Source organism: Oryzias latipes, chromosome 23, assembly GCF_053564925.1.
Source record: "Oryzias latipes strain Hd-rR chromosome 23, Olatipes_Hd-rR_3.1".
Classification (NCBI taxonomy): Eukaryota; Metazoa; Chordata; class Actinopteri; order Beloniformes; family Adrianichthyidae; genus Oryzias; species Oryzias latipes.
In genome coordinates this window covers 26,040,511-26,060,796 of record NC_136259.1, presented here as the reverse complement: position 1 = coordinate 26,060,796, position 20,286 = coordinate 26,040,511, and the positions used below count along the sequence as shown (strand labels likewise).

The window sequence follows — 20,286 nt, the reverse complement described above, 5'->3', positions numbered from 1 at the left end:
TATGGATGAAACATAGGACGTGCGTACGCACAGAAATATTCGGATTTATAAAACCGTGCGCACGCACATCCTACGCATCTTTCCCTTAATAAATCACAACCAATTCTAAATGCAGCGCAGCTTTTGCGGCTGTATGACACGCCCATAGTTGCCCATAAATAGTCCGTGAAACGCCCACAAATGAATATTCATTGATTGGGAAATCATGGCAAACACAGAGAGGAAATTAAAAAAACGTAACTTCACTCAATGTGAAGTACAAGTTATCGTTGACGAGGTGGAAAAGAGGAGAAAAGTGTTGTTGGGAGGGCACAGTGTGGGCATTACTAATGCCAAAAAGGCACGTGATGGCAGACGGTGGCAGACGCCGTTAATGCTGTAGCCTCACAACCTCGGACCGTGGCCGAAATAAAAAAGAAATGGTCGGACATCAAAGTCGAGGCAAAAAAATGTCTGGCGCTCCATGGGGGGGGGGGGGGGGGGGGGGGGGGGGGGGGACACCGGAGCTGACCCCTCTTGATGAGAGACTGGCGGCAATTATTGGGGAATCCCTTAGTGGAGCGGTGACTGAGGCGGAGGGGGAAACCGACGCCCCAGATGCACCGGGTCACCTGGCTAAGGGCTGAGATATTCCAGACCTGTCAGCCAATTCCCTCTGAAAAGTGCCAGTCGCCAGGAATCCTAGTGTTGTTAGGACTTGAAGTGGGACAGGCACGGCGTAGTTCCTCCGAGTGCTCCTCTGTAACGCCGGGCCCAAAAGCCCGCAGAGGTCCAACAGGACGGCTCGAGGAAGTCGGAACCGGCTCATAAGCCACTCGTCCTCGTTTGCCAGCAAGTCTTCTTGTCTAAAGATGCGTTCACTCCGAATTCTTCCATTTGCCACATCTTCTAAGAGCGCCAGATCAGCCATTGTGCGTCATTACGCATTGTGATGGGACATTTTATTTCCATCCATTTAATGACATCTGACAAGCTACAGATGTCGGTAATAATCCACGTGGAAATGGGAAATTGATCAGCAAATGTAATTTCTTGTTGCTTTCTGAATGGTTGAGACATACGCCATACATTGTTTTATCAAAAATAAACCAAACTAAAGGCATATGCATGAATACCATAATTCTGTAGCTTATGAAGAAATGTTTTACTATGAAAACAACTTTCCCCAGTGGACAATTGGTGCATATGTCCGTCCGTCCGCACGCCCGCACCCATATCTGCTCCTCCAGACGGACACACTGACCAGAATATCAGTTTTGTACATTATTTCGTTCTGTTAACTATATTATTTATGAGGATGAATTGCACTACATGCCATTATTGCAGAAAATATTTCACTTTTCTTTTTGCAAATAAGTGTTCATTTGAATTTCTGTTGTAATTTTCGTTTGATTTTTTTTGTTTGTTTCACTGCTGATCGATCAAACGGGTGTTGGTGTAGCTGTTAATTGTCAGACTTGCTTTGTGAAGTCTTCATGTTATTTCTGAGAGGCAGGATTGTCATTTCCACTTTCACGTGTTTCTTCCATCTGCCGACGGCGTCGCCGTTTCTCATTTCACCCGTTTTTGTGCGTACGCCTGGGTCAGAGCGTGAAGGACCGCACATTTTCCCCTCAAGTTTGCTTTTTATAAATCTCAACTACTGCGTAGAGAGTGGCGTACGCCTTCTTTTGTGCGTACGCAACCTTTAGAAATGAGGCCCCTGGTCTTCTTGAACCAGCTTTTCTTGTAGTTTGGATCAAACTCGACCCGGTTAACAGATGTTTTAGTCTTTAGCTTCAGCTTGAATCAAATGCAGATGAACTGAAAGATGTTTTTTCAGCAGCGTTTCCTGTGAATCCACAGCTCTGCATGGATGTTTTTGGATTCCTACAAATGTAGTTCTGGCTCTAAACCAGCCTGGAGTGTGTGGTCTGTTTACAATCCTGCTCTAGCAGAACCTGCAGCAGAACCCATGAAGCAGAAATCAGTCAGTGCAGCTCTGACGGCAGGCAGAAATGGACCTCTTTATTTTCCTCCAGCAACAAACAACAGCGAACTGTCCGGACCAGACCGGTCCAAGCGGGGTCAAACTAGTCTGAGCCGGGTTGGGCCAGCTTAGACCGGGCCTGGGGCGGGACACCGTAAAAATCAAGCGGATCCGAACCGGCTTGAGGGAGCTGGACTCGCTTCACGGCCAACAAAAGAAAAACTGAACACCGTCACCATGGTAACAGTGGCACCACCCCCTGGGGGGCTGCTGGGGTGGGTCCTGGTCCAATAATCTCTCCTCCTCCTCCTTCCACCACAGAGTGAAAAAGTTGAAGGGAAACGGCTGCAGACTGGTCCACAAACACTAAAAGCCCCGCCCATCCAACTTCTCCCAGAGCTTCTCATTGGCTCTTATTGAGAAAAAAAGAAAAGAAAACTACGGAAACGTTAAGAGCAGGCCCCTCTCCCATTGGTCACCTCAGCTGTCAGAAGGAAAGGCTGTTCCCGGCTTCTTGGTCAGTTTAAACACGCCATTAGTCACTCAGCAGCAGCCAATCAGGTTAGAGCACCTGTTGAACTTTTTGGAATTTTGAAAAGGGGGAAAATATTAAACACAGCAAGGAGATGTTGATAGAAAAACAAACAGCAAGTGGGAGGAGCTTAATCGGGAACCTATAGTAAGATCTCTGTCTCCATCCTCCTTTCAGAGCCGTCCATCAGTCCTCCGTCCACCAGCTGACTGCAGTGCAATGCATCATGGAACGCTCGATCGCTGGGAGAGGAGTGTCACTACGACTGTGTGTGTGTGTGTGTGTGTGTGCGCGTGTGTGTCCTGTTGCTATGGAAACATGCTGCAGGGTTGGCGCTCCAGCAGCGCGGTGGTGGCGTGTTGCATTGAGGGAACTGTCCTGGTCTTTAGCTGGTGTCCATCGACTCCATGTTGGCGGAGGTGGAGTCTCTCTGGATGGAGTCAAAGATGGCCGCCAGCTCCTGATTGGATGAGATCTGGGATTGGAACTCGGACATGAGGGGCGACTTCTCGGCCTCGGGGATGGTGAGTAGCGCCACGACGGCTCGCATCGCCGATCGCTTCAGCTCGTCCTGCTTCTCGAACTCTTGTTTGACCGAGTTGGCCTTCACCTGCGGAGACACGGGATGTCAGGAAGCTCCCCCGGCCCGCTCCAGCGCGCGCTGGGAGTTGCCGGCCCTGAGGCCTACCTTGGTGGTGCAGGTGGCTCTCAGGGGCTCCACCAGTCTGTCCAGTCTCTGCAGGACAGCGCTGGGACACAGCGACGACAGTCTGGCCAGCATCAGGAACGTCAGCATCTGAAACGGAGAGCGGGGTTTTACACCTTTCAAACGTCTCCGTCTTCCTGTTCCGGACGGGTGCTGGACGGTGGAGGGGCACCTTGATGTCGTAGTGGTCCTTCAGGCCGTCCTCCACGTGGTTCAGGAAGGTGAAGATGTCGAGTCGGTCCAGACAGCTGTCCAGCAGGGTGTACATGCACTCGAACGCCGCTTTCCTCAGGTCCAGCCCGTCGTCCACCGTGTGTTTGAAGGGTCCCATCTCCACCTGCACACAGACCGCGCAGAGGTCAGCGCCCCGGGCCAAGCGCGGGCCGAGGTCCTCAGAACCAGAGCTCATCAGAACCAGAGCTCATCCGCCGTCGCTGTCGGATGCTGATGTCACACGAGGTCAGAAGAAATAAACTCCACCCTCACGGAAAAAGACTTTTCACTGGCTGACCTGATGACAATTTGTGGGCGGAGTCATAAAGTTCTGTTAAAAACTGGAATTGTTCCCAAAAACTGACTAGTCCCACGGAACCACGTCCTGGTACCTGACTAGGGGTGTGACGATGACCGTGGTGATGAGGTCATCACCGCGCGTTTTTATTTTTATTTATTAAGTTCTGCATGTGGTGCGTGATTGGAACTATAATAAACGCATCAAACAAATTCATTCATCTTCGCTGATAATTGACCTTTTCTGCTAGTCCTGTGTTCTCCTTCACGCCCTTTACGCTGCACGCGCTAACTCTACTTACACACACACATGCGCACACACACACACAGTTTCAGCAGCACACACACATCCTCATTGATTCTACAACAGACGTTTCCGTCTGGTGAGTAATTATACCAAATTTACTGCGTTCTAATTATTCATTTCCGTTACAACCTGCGTCCATTCTTAAGTGAGCGACACGGCCGCCCGCCGGAGGATTTTGTGTTGGGGGGGGGGGTTTATTACGGTTCTCCTTCACTCTGTAACACCAAACATGAACGCTCACTGTTAGATATCATGGATATCACTACATGTTTTGTTTGGGAACTATTTTGTGCAGCGTAACGTTACGTGTCTGTATGAACAAAGGTGGAGCGTCCTGCCCCGCAGCTAGATGCAGCTAGAGAGCAGAAGAATCAACACGCACCCCCAACACACGTGTGTGTGCTCCTTCCTCACACACACACAGCGCGCTGACACACACACACACACAGTATGTACATCTTTAGAGTTAGTTCATTAGTTAGACAGGTAGTAGTTAGTTGTTACTGTTATTTGTTAATAAAAAAAACTGCGTTGTAATTGTATTCATTTGCGACGCGGCCGCTGGGGGATTTTGTGTGTGTGTGTGTGGGGTGGGGGGTGCAGTTGACCGTGACACCGCGCCCCCGGCTGGTTCATCACCGCGGTGATCAAAACCCCCCCACACCGTCACAGCTGTAGTTCTGACCCACCTCTCGGATCAGCTCCTTCCTCACTTTGGTCTCGTTGTAAAGGTGGGTCAGAGTCGAGTCCAGCAGCTCTCGGATCAGACTGGGTTTGTTGTGGGCGGCAGAGTTAAAGGTTACCAAGGCAACGCGCCGCACGTTCAGGTCCGGGTCCTCCAGGGTCTTCAGGAAGTCACCTGGGAGCAAACAGCCAATCAGAGGGCAGAGCATCCCTCGATGAACCATTTATCTTAATAAACAGGATTTATAGAAAAAAAAGCACTTTCAACATTTAAAAACATTAATTACATTTGTGACAAATGAGTCGTTAAATAACAGGTAAGAAACCTTTCAGAATAAAGTCTAATTTATTAAAAACTAAAAGATAATTTTCAGACATTTTTCATCACTTCTAATATCTAACCTGGATATTTTTTAAAGAAGTTATTTAAAACTACAAAAATGGAGATCACTGAAGATCTACATTCTGATCATTTGGATGATCTGCTCCAGAAATCCTGGACCTCTGGTCTGAAACGGCGGCCTGCACAGAGTGGGCGTGGCTTCATTTCACGCTCGTCATTTAACTGCAGACCCAGCGGAGGCCGAATTTTAGGGCTGAGCCTCATGATGGTTTGATTATTGGGACAAGAAAACCAGAAACAAACCTCCATCTAGCTACGACTAAAACCTAATTCAGCTGACTGTGGGAGGGGCTGAGTTACAGGCTGCAGCATCAGCTAATCATTAAAACGAGCAAAAACAAAACCTGCCTCAACTCTCCAAAACCTCACGATAAAGCTTTCAGTGGCATTGCTAGCTGCTGCTGAACGTGTTTCTGAAAACAAAGAAGATTGTTTGGATTTGTTGTAACTTCAAGCAGGAAGGAAGATTTTTACATAAAGAAGCTAAAGATGGTTGAAAATGCATCAAAGTGGAAAAACAATCAGACAGGAGTCATTTAGAAAGTTGGCCATAACGCAAGGCTGTGTGCCAACGCCAAATGAAGCGCACGGGTGTTCTGAACATGCCGGCAGAGCCCGGAACCCTGAAGTTCTGACGGTTGAGGCGGTTCTGGTTTACCGATGCAGTTCTTGAGCAGAGGGTCGATGGGCTGCGGCTGGTCGGAGATGGTGAACTTAACCGCTGTGACCACGGAGCTCCTGGCGTACGAGGAACCTGCAAACATCAGACGTCAGGTTGGGTTCTTTTCGGACACGGTTGGCCAAAGGGGCGTCGGCCTGGGATGCAGCAGTCACCTGACAGCAGGTACCCTTTGAGGCGGGGCAGCAGCGTTTCTGGGTCGATCAGTGTCAGTTTCCCCAAACACTCGGCCACCACGTTCCTGGTTCCCTCCTCCTGACACTCGCAGTGCTTGAGCAGCAGCGACCAGACGGACTCCACGTACGGCTTCAGGCCGGACACGGACGCCGAGCCTGAAGACAGCGGCGGGTCAGAACCACACACGGACCCGCGGACGGGTTCACTCACGGCGGTACTCACTGATGATCTCTTTGAGCGAGTGCAGCAGCAGGTACTGCCTCTTGGAGGAGGAGATCTCCTGCAGGACGAAGGGCAGATACTCCGGAAGATTCCCCACGGCGATGCTGCCCAGAGCGTAGGACGCCGCCGACTTCACCTGAACCACAAACGGGAACTCAGCGCTTCCACGGCCGCAGAGCCAAAGCGGCGCGCGGACGCGAGGATTACCTCTTCGCTGGAGGATGAAAAGGCGTCCAGGATGACCGTCTTCAGCTCGGGTTGGCCGCTGAGGTCCACATGGTGTCCCACCTCGCCCAATGAGAGCAGAGCCAGCAGACGAATGGAGTCTGTGGAGCGGCTGTTCTTCACATCCTGCTCAAAGGAAAGCGCCGCTCATGAACCAGGAAGTAGTCCTGACCTCTGCAGTGAAAACTCAGACACTGAAGCGGAGTTTCTTCGAGTTACATCTCAGACTTTAAGACGTCACGTATGACAAATGACGCCAACTGTCTGCCTGACCGCAGCCCTCTGGAGGGAAAAACTAAACCCTTGAACTTCAGAACAAGTTCTTGTCAGTAACAGAGTAACGTAATAGATTACAGTTCCTAGACTACAGAAACCCTCGTGACTTTTTCCTCACATTGTGGGGCAGTCGGTAACCAAATCACAAAAAAAGAAATTCAGTTTTTTCCTGGAGATGAACTGCTTTCCACTGTCGTAGTGCCAATGAGCAACCTGTCTCTACAGTATGTAGGCCACTGAATCAGACGATGCTAGATGTGTTCATGTGCTGAAATGAATGAGGTGGTGCCGTTTGTATGCGGGTAGAAAAAGTAAAGAGTAGTGAATTACTTTGTAAACTGGTGAATTTAGGCACCTCAAAAAGACGAACCTTCAAATCCAGAAAATTCATATGAAAAAATTTGAACTGCAATATTTTTAAGACCACGACTTTTTGATGCTTTTTATGACTTTCATGAGACTTTCTAGGACCTGTGGGAATCCCGTGACGGCTGTGCCTTCCTCGTGCGCGAGGACGGACAGGTGCGGCTCACCTGGATGAACTGTCCGACCACGGCGGGCCCCTCAGCGGGACAAGCTCGGGTCAGAGCGGCCACGCACTTGGCGATGGAGCAGTACGCCTGTTTGTGAGGCAGAGCGGCGCTCTGCGAGTAGACCGGCCCCGTCAGCATCCTCAGCAGGTCCATGTAACCCAGACCAGGTGTGTTTGTGGCCACCAGCGCCTGAGCAGACAGACGGGTCAGAACATTCTGGAGCGGCCAGTCCCGAGCCACGCCTCCGCCCTCGCCAGTACCTGGTAAAAGTCCAGCATGGCGGCGAGAGCGCCCCCCTGCAGCAGCGGCGAGCGGACAAGCGCGATGAGCTGCGGCAGGATGCTCCCCCCGGTCAGCTGACCCAGGGAGGACGGATGGGTGACGGCCAGCGTGGACAGGAAGCTGAGCGCCATCTGAGACACGTGCATGTCGCTCTCCGAGATGAGAGGCGGCAGCTCGGCCAAGACGGCGTCCACCATGACGGGGGTAACTGCAGAGCTGAGGCACAGGCCACAATGAGTGGGAGATGGGGGCGGCAGATGGGGGCGGAGTCACAGGCGCGCCTGTTACCTGTAGTTCCGGAGCAGGATGTCGAGAGCGGCCAGCGTGCACAGCTTCAGCGCTCTCTGGTTCTTGCGGAGGAAGGAGGCGAGGATGGGAATGGCGTCAGGGAGGATGGGCCGCAGGTCGATCTTCAGAGGAGAGCCGGCGATCATCGTCAGAGCTGCAAACACAGACATCCACTAAGCCACGCCCCTTTCACCAACTCGGTTTGCCTGCTGAAAGGGTTACCTTTCACAGTCGTTAGCCGCGTGATCTCATTTTTCAAGCGCTCCAGGAAGATCAGCAGCGTTCCTGGGAGTTCTGCAGGCAGACGGTCTCCTGCGGCACAAACGGATCAGGATCAGGATCAGGATCAGGCTAAAACCAGCTCCGAACAAGACGAAACTGGCGATAAGGAGATTCTGAGGGCGGGGATGCCCCGGACTGTTTAGACTGTTTAGTTCATTCAGATTAGAACTTCCTATTGAATTCTATGGATTCATGATCCTGCAGATTTTATGTTTACAGGTACGAAGCCCATTGAGACGTTGGGCTGTAGAAATAAAACTGAACTGTTATTTCAAACCAAAGACGAGGAGAATAAAGGAACGGTTCTGGTCCGGCTGGTTTTAACGCAGTAAAACTGCCTCTTCTCTGCACCTCCTTTACTCTGTTACTCCTCCTGTTAGACAATTTTGGTTCAGATTCAGGTGAACGGAACCCGGGTCCGGGTCGAACGCACCCTCAATCCCTGACATCCCATTGAAATACCAAAGCTCATCAGATCAGAAGTTTTCTGGATCTCTAGTGAATCGAGTAGAGCTGTGCGTCGTTAACTTAGCTGGCGATCCGATTGGGTTCACGAAACAAGACCAACGGTTCAGACGCGTTCTGGTACGGCGTCTCTACTGTGCAGGCGATGGTCACATGACGTCACATTGTTGGTTAGCCCTAAAATTCAGTATTCGGCTCGCATTGGTTTCGTCCGTTAATCAGACTCCGCCTTAATGACGTCACTTTTTGACTGACAGGTGATGGTTACCTAGGTTACAAATGATCTGTCCCATACAGGAAATGGCTCGTTCTTTGACCTCCTGGTCGATGTCGGCGGCCTTCAGCCGCTTGATTGTGCAGGTGAACAGGTCATTGATGTAGGGGGAGGGGTCAAAGCTGTCAGAGCCCTCTGGTTGGTTGTCCAGAGGCCGGATCACCTGCAGGGGGCAGAGGGAAGGTAAAAGCTTTGCCTGCGGGCTGAAATGCAGCGCCCTGCGGATCCACTCCTACCTTGATGAGCTGCTGAGTGACGAGCAGCGCCTCGGAGGTGATCTTGTAAAAGGGGTCTCCCACGCACGCCACCACGGGCGGGACGAGGGCGGGCACATGGGCGTGGAAGGCGTGGGCGGGGTGCGTGACCATGATGACGTGGAGGCAGGCCAAGGCGTCGATTTTCAGGTTGGAACTGCTCGACTTGTCGTTCAGAGAAAAGATTATTCCTGCGAGACAGGGTCGTCAAGGGAGGGGGTTAAAGGTCAGCCTCATCACGCCGCGTGGCGCTGACCGCCGCCCAGCAGTACCTGGTATCAAAACGGGGATGTGCTGAGTCAGCGCTCCTGGAAGGACGTTGACCAGCTCGGTCAGCATGTTGAAGCAGCACTGGCGGGTTTTCACGCTCTTCTCCTTCAGCTGCTTGTGGAGAGCTTTCACGATCATGGGGACCTGGCAGGACGGGAGGAAGAGGAGGAAGAGGAGGATCAACGCACATCCAGCCTTTGGCAGCACAGGACTGAGGAAACATGCTAGCTTAGCGCAGACTCCGCTTTTAGCCTCGTTAGCTTCTCTTCAGATTCTTCTGTTAGCATCGTTTGCTTAGAAACTTTAGCGATTTAATGGGATTTCGCTCATTTCAGATTTGTTACTATTTTGATGTACATTTGCACTAAACGTTGCTTCAGTTCGGGTTAGCATTAATGCTTGGACATTTAGCCTTATGCTAGCATTATTCTAAATTCGATCTGTCGTGGAGTTTTGAGAAGCCAAAAAGGGGCGGGGTTAGCCGGGTCCGCGGCAGATCCTTCTGACCAACAGTCTTGCGCGTTTGGTCAGTATTTGGGCGTGGCCTCCGTGATTTCTCCAACGGATGAAACATGCGCTTTGTCAAAGAAGGTGGTCAACGCTGAGATTGTGGGCTGAAGCGGCGTCCACTGCTGTGACACGCAGAGGCTCACCTGGCTCTGCAGCATGGTCAGCGGCGTCTCTCCCTGCTCCATGGCGTCTGGGTCGGTCAGCCAGCTCTGCGCCGGTCTGGTCTGTTTGAGCAGTGACAGGTACGCGTGGAAGACGTCGGCCTTCACGTTCTCCTCCCTCTCCTGAAATCACACGCGCGCAGCTTCTTGTCAGGCTGTCGGCCATCTTTCTTTGCTCCTCGGGTGGGACACGCCCACTTTACCTTGAATCTGGACACGAGAGCCGGCGAGACGGAGCGGTAGAACTCTGGCAGCATCTCGTGACGCGTTGAGACCACGGCGTCCAGACACTTGGCGGCCGCCCGCCGAACTTTCCAGCTCATGTCGTCGTCGTCGCTGTACTCGTCGTCGCTACCTGGAAGCCAGGTAGGCCACAGTTAGCCCCCCATTGACCCCCTCCCACCTCAACTCCACCCGTCATTCCTGGAACCAGGGTAATGGCTCCCACATGCTACCTTGATAGTCCTCGTCATTCTGCTCGGCGTCCATGGCGTTGTCGTCCTCATCTTCGTCATCAAAGTTGTAATTGGGGTCATAGGTCAGATATCGGAGGCAGATGGAGATGACGGTGGGGACGTGGGGGTAAACTTCTTTTGGACACCTTAAAATGAAAACCCAACGGTTAAACGGGGACAGAAAGCTGCTGCAGACCTCTGCCTCCTCTTCCTCCCACCTTCTGACGAAGGACTCAAAGGCCTGGATGCAGTACTCCCTGAGCTCGTCGTCATCCACGTTGCAGAACTTCACCACCAGAGGGATGATCTTCTCCAGGTACTCTCCTGACAGCAGGCAGAGGTGAAGGTTAGCTCCGTCCCTAAACACCCAGCGCTCTGCTGGCTCTCTGCTCCTCACCGATTCTGTGGCCCGCCTGCCTGCTGATGGCCGCCGTGCACTGGATGTACGTCCTGGTGGTGGACATGTTGTCGTTTCTGCCCAACTCGGTCAGGAGGTGCTCGATCAGGTCGATGAAGACCAGGTTCCCGCAGGACATGACCAGGTGACCCAGCGCCATGATGGTCCTCTGAAACACCCACAGCTGCAGATCAGCACGCAGACGCAGACGCAGCTTCAGCAGCGGCGCTCACCTTTCTGACCGCCAGCCTGGGGGAGGTGAGCTGTGGGAGGAGGCAGCTGAGGATGGAGGGGTGGAAGTTCACCAGGAGGCCCCCCTGTCTGCAGAGAAGGTTCATAAAGCATGACTCAGCATTATTCCAGGTCTGCGGTGTAAAAACATTTCAGCTGTGAGAAGCTGATGTGCGCTTGCAGCGTTGGCCCCCACCTGCAGAGCATGTCCGCCATGATGTCCAGCGCCTCCAGCTGAACAGACACGTCTTCCTGTTTGGCGATGGCGCTCGTCAGTCGACCCGTTATCTTCTTGCAAACACTGGCAGCCAAAGCGGAACCTGGTGCAGAAAAGAAGCAGATGTCGTCTTTTCGCTACGGCGTCCGCGGCGACAGTCATCAGCTGATCTGATGACGCCGGGAGCCCTGCAGGAGAGCGCGAGCGCCGTTACCGCTGGAGGCTGGCGGCAACTCTCCGATCACAGTTTTGAGTCCGATGGAAGAAATGTCTCGGAGCTGCTCTTTGTCCGACAGCATGTTGGTGCACAGCGTGTCCACGATGGTCTCCACCTGGTACTCCTTCACCTTACTGACCAGCGGACCCAGGCTGACAAAACAAGCGTACCCACAGCTTTAAAAAGGAGGCGGGGACAGGAAAAACCATCGGTCGGGGCGCATTTTACCATTTCACAGCTAAGTTCTGAACCTCGCCATTTTTGTCTTCCAGCAGTTTGAGGATCATCCGCACCACCTGTCAATCATTCGAGTCAGATCAGTTTGAATTCCACAGAACGAACGCATAATGCGACCCGGGTAGTGCGGGCAGACCCACCTTCCTCTCGCTGTCGTCGTCCAGTTTGATGGAATCTTTCTGCAGCTCCGTCATCAGGTCGTTGGTCGCCATGAACCTGAAAGCAGAGCACACGTCATGAACCGACCCCAGACCCTTCATGTTGCAGGAAGCAGGTCGGTTCTGGATCCAGCAGGTCCAGAGTCTGGCTGGAGAAGCAGCACGTTCCGGATGGTTCTGTGCAGCGATAAGTGTCCGAAAACTCCGTTTTACATCCACAGAAAACTGAGACATTGAAGATTTAGATCAATAACAGTCATTTGTTTTGTTTTTGTTTGTTGAGACATTTGTTTTCCCTCCTTACCAGCCGTTTCACCCACCTGGCTCACCTGTGTGAATTACCTGGTTCAGAGACAGGACAGCGTTCTGCTGTTCCTTCATGCTGTCATTTGCAGCCCAGGTCCCAATTGGCAGATAAACAGAACTCAGTCTCTGTAGGACAGAACTGAGCCGGGGAGATGCTCAGGCTGCTGGGATGAAGGTCACCTCTGACCCCTCACAGCAGTGAAGGGAAGGGGGCGTGTCCTCCAGAGGATGCCTTTCTGTCAGACTGGGAAATCCCCTGTTCTGGATCGAATCCCGAACCTTGCGTTTGGACTGTACTCAGACTGACATCAGGCGGGCCGTTCTGTTCCGGACCAAAGCTTGTAAACAAACGTTACATTTCTATCCCAAGTTTTGCGCTTCATAGACGTCGGCTATGAAGGTTCGCTGATCAGACTGTCTGGACAACAGTGAGAAACGATGTGGATCACGTTGAAGACGGTTGTAATGAGTCTGCATTCATGAGTGTCTGTGTCTCACAGTGGTGGTTTGTTTTTAGAGAATTCTGTTATGGAACCACAAGCTAGTTTTTAGGCGGACATCACAGCGCTGGGCGCGTGACGCCACAGAAGAGCAGGAAAGACGTTCTGATCCAGGTTTGGTCCTGTTCTGGGTTCGGGTTTTCAGCCCGACTCTTTCTCCCGTTTGATAAAACGACAATCGTTGTTTCCATTTGTCCGTCGCTCATCTGTTCCTTCATTCCTGCTCCGGTTCCGTCGCTACGCTCCAGGAACGGATCATTTTCAGACTGAGGAACCTCACAGCGACCCGGAGCTCGTTCTGATTGAAAATGGGCCGAGGCCACCTCCAAAGATGGGTCAGAGAGCTCTGGTTCAGAATCTGTCCAGTCTGAATACAGCCTCACAAGGTTCATCAGAACCAGAACGACACGACGCTTCAGGAGGGTTTGGACCTCTGCTGGGATCTGATACCCAAACCAGTCTTCAAATGTCAATTTAATGAGCCGCATGGTTCCTGTAACCATGGTAACCCTGTCTACAAGCAGCTCACATGCCGTCAGAACCATAAGGCTTAAGCAGGTTTTCACCGGCAGTCACCATCTCACAGCAAGACACCTTCAAACATCTCTGAGTCAAACTGAGCCCAGCCAAAATCATTTCCATAAATGTCTGATCGTCTTCAGCACATCTGATCTGACGTGTCTTCATGCTGATGAGGAACATCGTGGCTTCAAAAGCTGCTAACCGTCTGAGACGCTTCAGAGGAAATCCATTTCTGAGCAGAAACAGCTTCATTATGAAAACGCTTCCAGCACCAGGAACCGGAAACCAGAAGACAGGTTCTGGATAGGTCCATTCATCAGGAGAATGTGAAGAAAGAAGAACCACCACAGCTCAGAAGGTTCTCTGGGTTAAAGAATTCAACTGTGGAACACGGCCGTCTTTGACTCAAGTGTTGAACTTGAACGAAAGAATTTAAACTTGGAGAAAAAGTAATGAAAAGAATATTCAAAACCATCAACGATCACTTTCTCCTCATTAGGCTGAATAGACCACAAGACCAGAACTCAGGGGAGCTTCTGCCAGACCTGGAGAACCAGCACCAGACCTGGACCAAACCTGGATCGGAACAGGACCAAACCTAAACCAGATCTGGTTTAGTTCTGGATCAGAACAGGACCAGTTCTGTATCCGATCATAACCAAAGCTAGAACAGACCTGGATCAGTTCTGGATCAGAACAGGACCAAACCTGGATCGGAACAGGACCCCACCTGGGCCTGATCTGGATCAGAACAAGACCAAACCTGGGCCTGATCTGGATCAGAACAGTACAAAACCTGGATCAGAACAGGACCAGACCTGGACCTGATCTGGATCAGAACAGGACCAAACCTGGATCAGAACAGGACCCCACCTGGGCCTGATCTGGATCAGAACAGGACCAAACCTGGATCTGAACAGGACCCCACCTGGGCCTGATCTGGATCAGAACAGGACCAAACCTGGATCTGAACAGGACCCCACCTGGGCCTGATCTGGATCAGAACAGGACCAAACCTGGATCTGAACAGGACCCCACCTGGGCCTGATCTGGATCAGAACAGGACCAAACCTGGATCTGAACAGGACCCCACCTGGGCCTGATCTGGATCAGAACAGGACCAAACCTGGATCAGAACAGGACCCCACCTGGGCCTGATCTGGATCAGAACAGGACCAAACCTGGATCTGAACAGGACCCCACCTGGGCCTGATCTGGATCAGAACAGGACCAAACCTGGATCAGAACAGGACCCCACCTGGGCCTGATCTGGATCAGAACAGGACCAAACCTGGATCTGAACAGGACCCCACCTGGGCCTGATCTGGATCAGAACAGGACCAAACCTGGATCTGAACAGGACCCCACCTGGGCCTGATCTGGATCAGAACAGTACAAAACCTGGATCAGAACAGGACCAGACCTGGACCTGATCTGGATCAGAACAGGACCAAACCTGGATCAGAACAGGACCCCACCTGGGCCTGATCTGGATCAGAACAGGACCAAACCTGGATCAGAACAGGACCCCACCTGGGCCTGATCTGGATTCGATTAGCCAAAAGCTAAAAGTCTGAACTTTGCACCATTTTTCATGAGGAAACGTCAACTTCCATGGCAACAAAACAACAGCGGTGATGTAAATAAACAAACATCCTATAATATAAAGACAGCAAATATTCAAATACTTTGAAATCCTAAAGACAAACCGTCAACCCGCGTAAAAGCAAAGAAGAACAAACGTGTTTAAGGGGGCAAGCTACAGAGAAGTTACATGTTCTGAGATGTCAGCAGCGTTAAAAATAAGCGGTTATCCTGTTGTCCGGGACAACCAGATTTTACGGAGGACAACCAAAAATGAACCTGGTGGTTGTCCGTGTGACAACCTGCTCTTTTATTCAACATTTTGGTATTTTTTGACTATTTTTCAACGTTTTTGGGAAACCGACGTCCGACTTTTTAGATAAAACCGAGTGTACACGAACGCTGTCACGTGACTTCTGAACGGACCGAGTACGCCTGAAGAGGTGAGCGGCATCAGCCTCAGCAGACGAGACGGACGCTGATGATGATGACACACTGACAACATTACACCTGCATGTGTTGTTTCAAAGATCAGGGATATTAGTCTTTACTGCTACTGCAGCACAATGGAAACATGGCATCATTTACACATGTGTTTATTTGAAATAGATGTTATATCATGTTATAACTTTTCATCACATATAAATATTACTTTATATTTGGAATGCTGTACTAGTCCCAGTTCATACAAGTGTTCTAAATTTTAAAAACACTCATTAGGTTACAGTGTTGGTTAATGTAATACACTTTCTGATGCATTATAGGGTAAGATAAAGTATTTTCATTTGACCGTGACAGTATTTGATTTATATGGCAATACTTTGTGTAACCAGATGCTTCAATATTTAGAAAAAGGTTTGTTTTTAATATTTAAAAAGTTTTTTAAATGTCCATCATAAGAGGCAGTTGATATTAGATGTATAGAAGAAATAAAGATGTAGGTTCTGACATCTGAGTAGGTTTGGTTGCTGTTGGTATCCAAGGACAACCAAGTATTACTTGCCATTTTTTCCCCCTTATTTCTAACACTGCTCAGTATTTCCTGAAGTTCTGGAACAGCAACAGACACATTAGAGCACAATAGAGCACAATAGAGTGCAGAGGAGGTCAGGGAGAGTGGAGAAAACCCACCAAGACATCCCAAAACCAAAAGAATTTCACCATGAAGACAAAGTCAGACTGAAGTCGCTGATCTCTGGAGCAGCAGGTCATAAAGGGTCAAACTGCAAAACAAAAGGCTGCAGGTTTAAGCTGACAAGTCCTGACTTTAGGGCCACACTGGAAGCGTTAAGTGTTAAACACAGACTGCAGTGTTCACGAGTGTTATAAATAAAGTTTTTTTTATGTTTACTGTCATCAAACACTCGGGTTTTCCCTTTTTCTGGCAGCTCTTCGCCATTCAGCGTCCTGATCATCAGACCCATCCCGCAGTGTCCGACTCCTGCGGGGGGGTCACCGCACTAAGACTTCAGTGTGACCCCCGAAACCCGCCCGCGGGTCCCCTCCGGGGCTCCCTCGAACTTCCATCCGGGACAACCGCCTCTAGACTCCACGAGCTGCCTGCTGCATGACAGAAGTTAGTGCTAACAGCTAGCGGGAGGGCTAGCCGCTACAGACGGCCGTTTTTACCTCCGGTCCAGCCTGAGGCACGAGCCACGAACGCAGAGTTACCCGTGAAACCCGCCGCTGGCCCAGAACGAGCCGCTGTCAAACCGAACCGAGCCACAAACAGAGTTGACGAGCGGGCAGGCGGCACGCCGATGATCCGACAGGTGCTATTAAGCTAGCAGCTAGCACAGCAGCCCGAGGCCTCCCCGAGAGATGGCACATTTTGACCCCCAATAAGCCCAGCCGAGCCTCGGACTAGAACCGCAGGACACGTTAGTCCCGTCCGGAGCACACTTTACCTGAAATCTTTGTCGCTGGAGGTCATTTTTTCCAGCAGGTTGGAGATGTGGTACGAGGCGCTCGCCATGGCGGTGCTGTTAGCCGTTAGCCTCCTGCTAGCTGACTGCGCTTTAAAGAAGAAAAGTTCCGCGTGCCTGGTTCTGGAAGCGCGCGATTTCTGCAGGTAAAGGTGAGTTTCGTCGCTTCTTCTGCTGCTACGGCCGCCGGTCTCTTCTACAGCGACTGTCGCATCCCGGGCCGCGCAGTTCACTGTGTTTGAATGGAGCTCCCGTTTTCTCTGCAGAGGGGCGGGGACTGGACGCTGCGGGGTCAAAGGTCAGCGCCTTTTCCCTGCATCCTATTTCTTTAAATGCCACCTTACTGCTAAAATCTTTATTCCCCCCACTTAAAGCTTTTTACATCCATATAATGACCCTGAAATATATTTTTAAAAAGTGTCATTTAAACTTTGTGTGAATGAGAAGAATGATTATTTTTAAATCTGTCTTCTCTCTGGTTTAACTGCAGAGAGAATACATTTAAAGACTTTTAAGTAAAGAAATGTATACATTGTTCCCTCAAATAAGTCATCTGTGGCCATAAATTAGTATTTGTTTCCTTAAATTTGTATTTTTAGAGCCCACAAAATGTTTATTTGTATTGACAAAATACAACAAATTTAACCACAAAATACTAATTTGTGCACAAAATATTGATTTATTCCCAAAAAATACTAATTTGTGCAAAATACACATTTTTGTGTATATATACTAGTATATACTAGTATATGCTAGTTTGTGCTCACAAAATGCTAATTTGAGGAGGTAAAATGTATGTCACTTCCAGGGCTTCATAGTTTACTAAAACATTCCAATAAAAAAACAACAAACACGACATGATCATATAAAGTCCATCTAAAACAGAACAAAAAAACATTTTATAAGAAACTACTTTATAAAAAACCCTCATCCATTTAAATGAATGAAGAACAATTAATTTGAAAAGTAAAGCTAGAATCCAGATGTAAGAAAAACTTAAAAATGATAAACAGGGTCAAATAAAAACACAAAAATAGAAAACAATTTCTTAAATATATTAAAATTTAATAGAACATACATTTAAATATAAAGTATAACTTGGTTAAAACCTAATTTAAAACACCATTCAGAGAAAGTCCCCAGAAGCAGCAGCGATGAAGGAGCCCTCATGAGGGTCTCAGGATCAGGGTCTCGGTCCCGGTTCTGATCCTGAGACCCTCACCAGGGTCCCGGTTCTGATCCTGAGACCCTCACGAGGGTCCCGGTTCTGATCCTGAGACCCTCACCAGGGTCCCGGTTCTGATCCTGAGACCCTCACCAGGGTCCCGGTTCTGATCCTGAGACCCTCACGAGGGTCCCGGTTCTGATCCTGAGACCCTCACGAGGGTCCCGGTTCTGATCCTGAGACCCTCACCAGGGTCCCGGTTCTGATCCTGAGACCCTCACGAGGGTCCCGGTTCTGATCCTGAGACCCTCACGAGCGTCCCGGTTCTGATCCTGAGACCCTCACCAGGGTCCCGGTTCTGATCCTGAGACCCTCACCAGGGTCCCAGTTCTGATCCTGAGACCAGACCAGAGCGTCTCTGGAGCAGGAGCTTAAGTCACATGGAACCAGCAGAGTGGGACCAGCTGGACCAGGACAGACTCTCTGCAGTTCTGCAGCAAAGGGAATCAAAGATCTCAGCTCAGCTGCAGGGATAAGCTTAGCCTCACCTGAAACGCTAGTCAGACAGGTGTGTGTGAGTCTGTGTGTAGTTTATGCTTGTTTTGTGTTTTTGTCATCAGTGTAGCATCAGGTTCAGGCTGTTTAAACAATCAGGGATAAGTGCGTGTTGTTTCAAGGACAGAAGCTTGCCTGTGTGAGTGTGTGTATGTTGTGTCTGTGTGTTTGTGTGGCAGTGAGTCACAGATCAGCGGAGTGGGGTGTTTACAAACCCCCAGGCGCTCTCTGTTCACGCATAATGCAGCAGCTGACATATGCACGCTGTGATTCCAGAGAGGGCGCGTGCACGTGCCCGACGTGCACGACCAGATACTTTTCCCCAGCAGACTGAGCATCTCAGCCCTCTTTATGGCTAATTATAAGAGAAACCAGCCTCCATGTCTAGGGGGCGGGGCTAAAGCTCATCATGAAACATCAGGTCCATTATCCAGGTGGTTCTTCTGTAAAAATCTAATTCTGCTGCTTCAGTCCATCTGGAGAAATGGACCAGAATTTTTTTGTTGATATTTTAAATCAAAATGTTGTCGTTTTTGTGCTTTGTAAAATCTACGCCCTTATTTGGAGCCTTTCAGCCAAATCGTGTTAGCACCGTCAGCGTGACCCAACATGTGGAGGAGAAGCCCATCAGCGGATGAAACCATCAGCTCCAACAACGATGAACTGAAAGGCTGCAGGGATCCACTCTGACAGAGTCACGTGACTCTGTCCCTCCACATCCAGGTCAGCCTCCTCTTTCTGTCTCCTCGCCTGCAGACAGCCATTCTTCCACGCCGCTGCATCTTTCCCCGCTCTCCCTCCTCCACGCCGCCCGCCGCCGCAGCTCCGCAGGGAAGGAAGATGGCCGCTCCAATCCAAAGTCTGCCGATCCCTGCTGGAGGCTGCATTCCCAAACCGATCCTTTAAAAGCATGACGCTCCTGCAGGCTGGAAGGTTTTGTCTTTCCACAAAAGCGGATCTTTAGTTTAAAGATCTTTCAATATTTAATGACGCATGCTGTTGGAGAATCTTTTTCAACGTAGAATTCATACCTGAGAGAGAGAGAGGACGACACTTTGACCTCAGAGAACCCGGCTCTGACACTCAAGTCATTCCTGAGATTCTGGACCTGAAATGTGGTTTTCAATCCACTTTTAGTTAGAATCATCAGACTCCACAAGAGAAGTGAAGCTTCTTTTTTCAAACCAGAAAAGCTCCGCTCACATTCATTAGAACACATTCCACACTGAATTTCTGCATCAGTGTCATTACAGAGCTGGGAAACATCAGAAAGGGCAGAAATATTTAATGTCATTGTTCTGAGGAGCTACAGTATAAAGCATCAAAGGCTCTGAAGTACCAGTATCATGAAAGCATCGCTTCATCCTTATTTTCAAAATTAAAGGAGCTCGAAAGGCTTTTTGTTTTACATTGGTTCCTACTTTGGTTACAGTTAAAGTTTAGAAATCTGAAGAAAATCTGCAATCTCCCCTGGAATCACAAAAGACGGATTTCAAAGCCGAACTTCTTCCTCCAGAGTCTTCATCGGTACTTGAAGGTGTCGACACGACCTGCACTGACGATAACAATCACAGCCTCCTCTAACTGCAGATAATCCTGCTTCAGGATCAACAACCAACAACGTTTTTGATCGGGAAAAAAGGATAACGGAAGAAAACTAGATTGAAGAATCTCATTAACCATCATGTTCTTTATAAGGTGAAGATAAATGTTCATTTGGTGTTTCTGAATCAGTTTTGACAGGTTGAAGACCCAAGATGAGAGATTAGGAGCCATCTAGTGGCACTATGTTGTAATTGCAGCCAAAA

At 49.9% G+C, this 20,286-nt stretch overlaps 1 protein-coding gene across 1 annotated transcript; it reads right to left on the bottom strand.

Annotated features, from left to right (window-relative positions):
* Positions 1–1,982: 1,982 nt before the first annotated feature.
* Positions 1,983–17,056, bottom strand: cand1 (cullin-associated and neddylation-dissociated 1). Its single transcript, XM_004083253.5, has 26 exons — positions 16,741–17,056; positions 11,904–11,979; positions 11,755–11,822; positions 11,524–11,678; positions 11,289–11,412; positions 11,095–11,182; positions 10,862–11,030; positions 10,683–10,788; positions 10,465–10,610; positions 10,213–10,364; positions 9,992–10,132; positions 9,341–9,482; positions 9,051–9,259; positions 8,809–8,977; positions 8,016–8,105; positions 7,794–7,947; positions 7,484–7,721; positions 7,224–7,412; positions 6,397–6,540; positions 6,190–6,325; positions 5,946–6,122; positions 5,770–5,865; positions 4,714–4,883; positions 3,380–3,544; positions 3,190–3,297; positions 1,983–3,111 (listed from the first exon to the last, which is right to left on the bottom strand). Exons 1-26 carry the CDS (start codon positions 16,806–16,808, stop codon positions 2,887–2,889), a joined length of 3,705 nt encoding a protein of 1,234 aa, XP_004083301.1. The 5' UTR covers positions 16,809–17,056; the 3' UTR covers positions 1,983–2,886.
* Between the last annotated feature and the right edge of the window lie 3,230 nt (positions 17,057–20,286).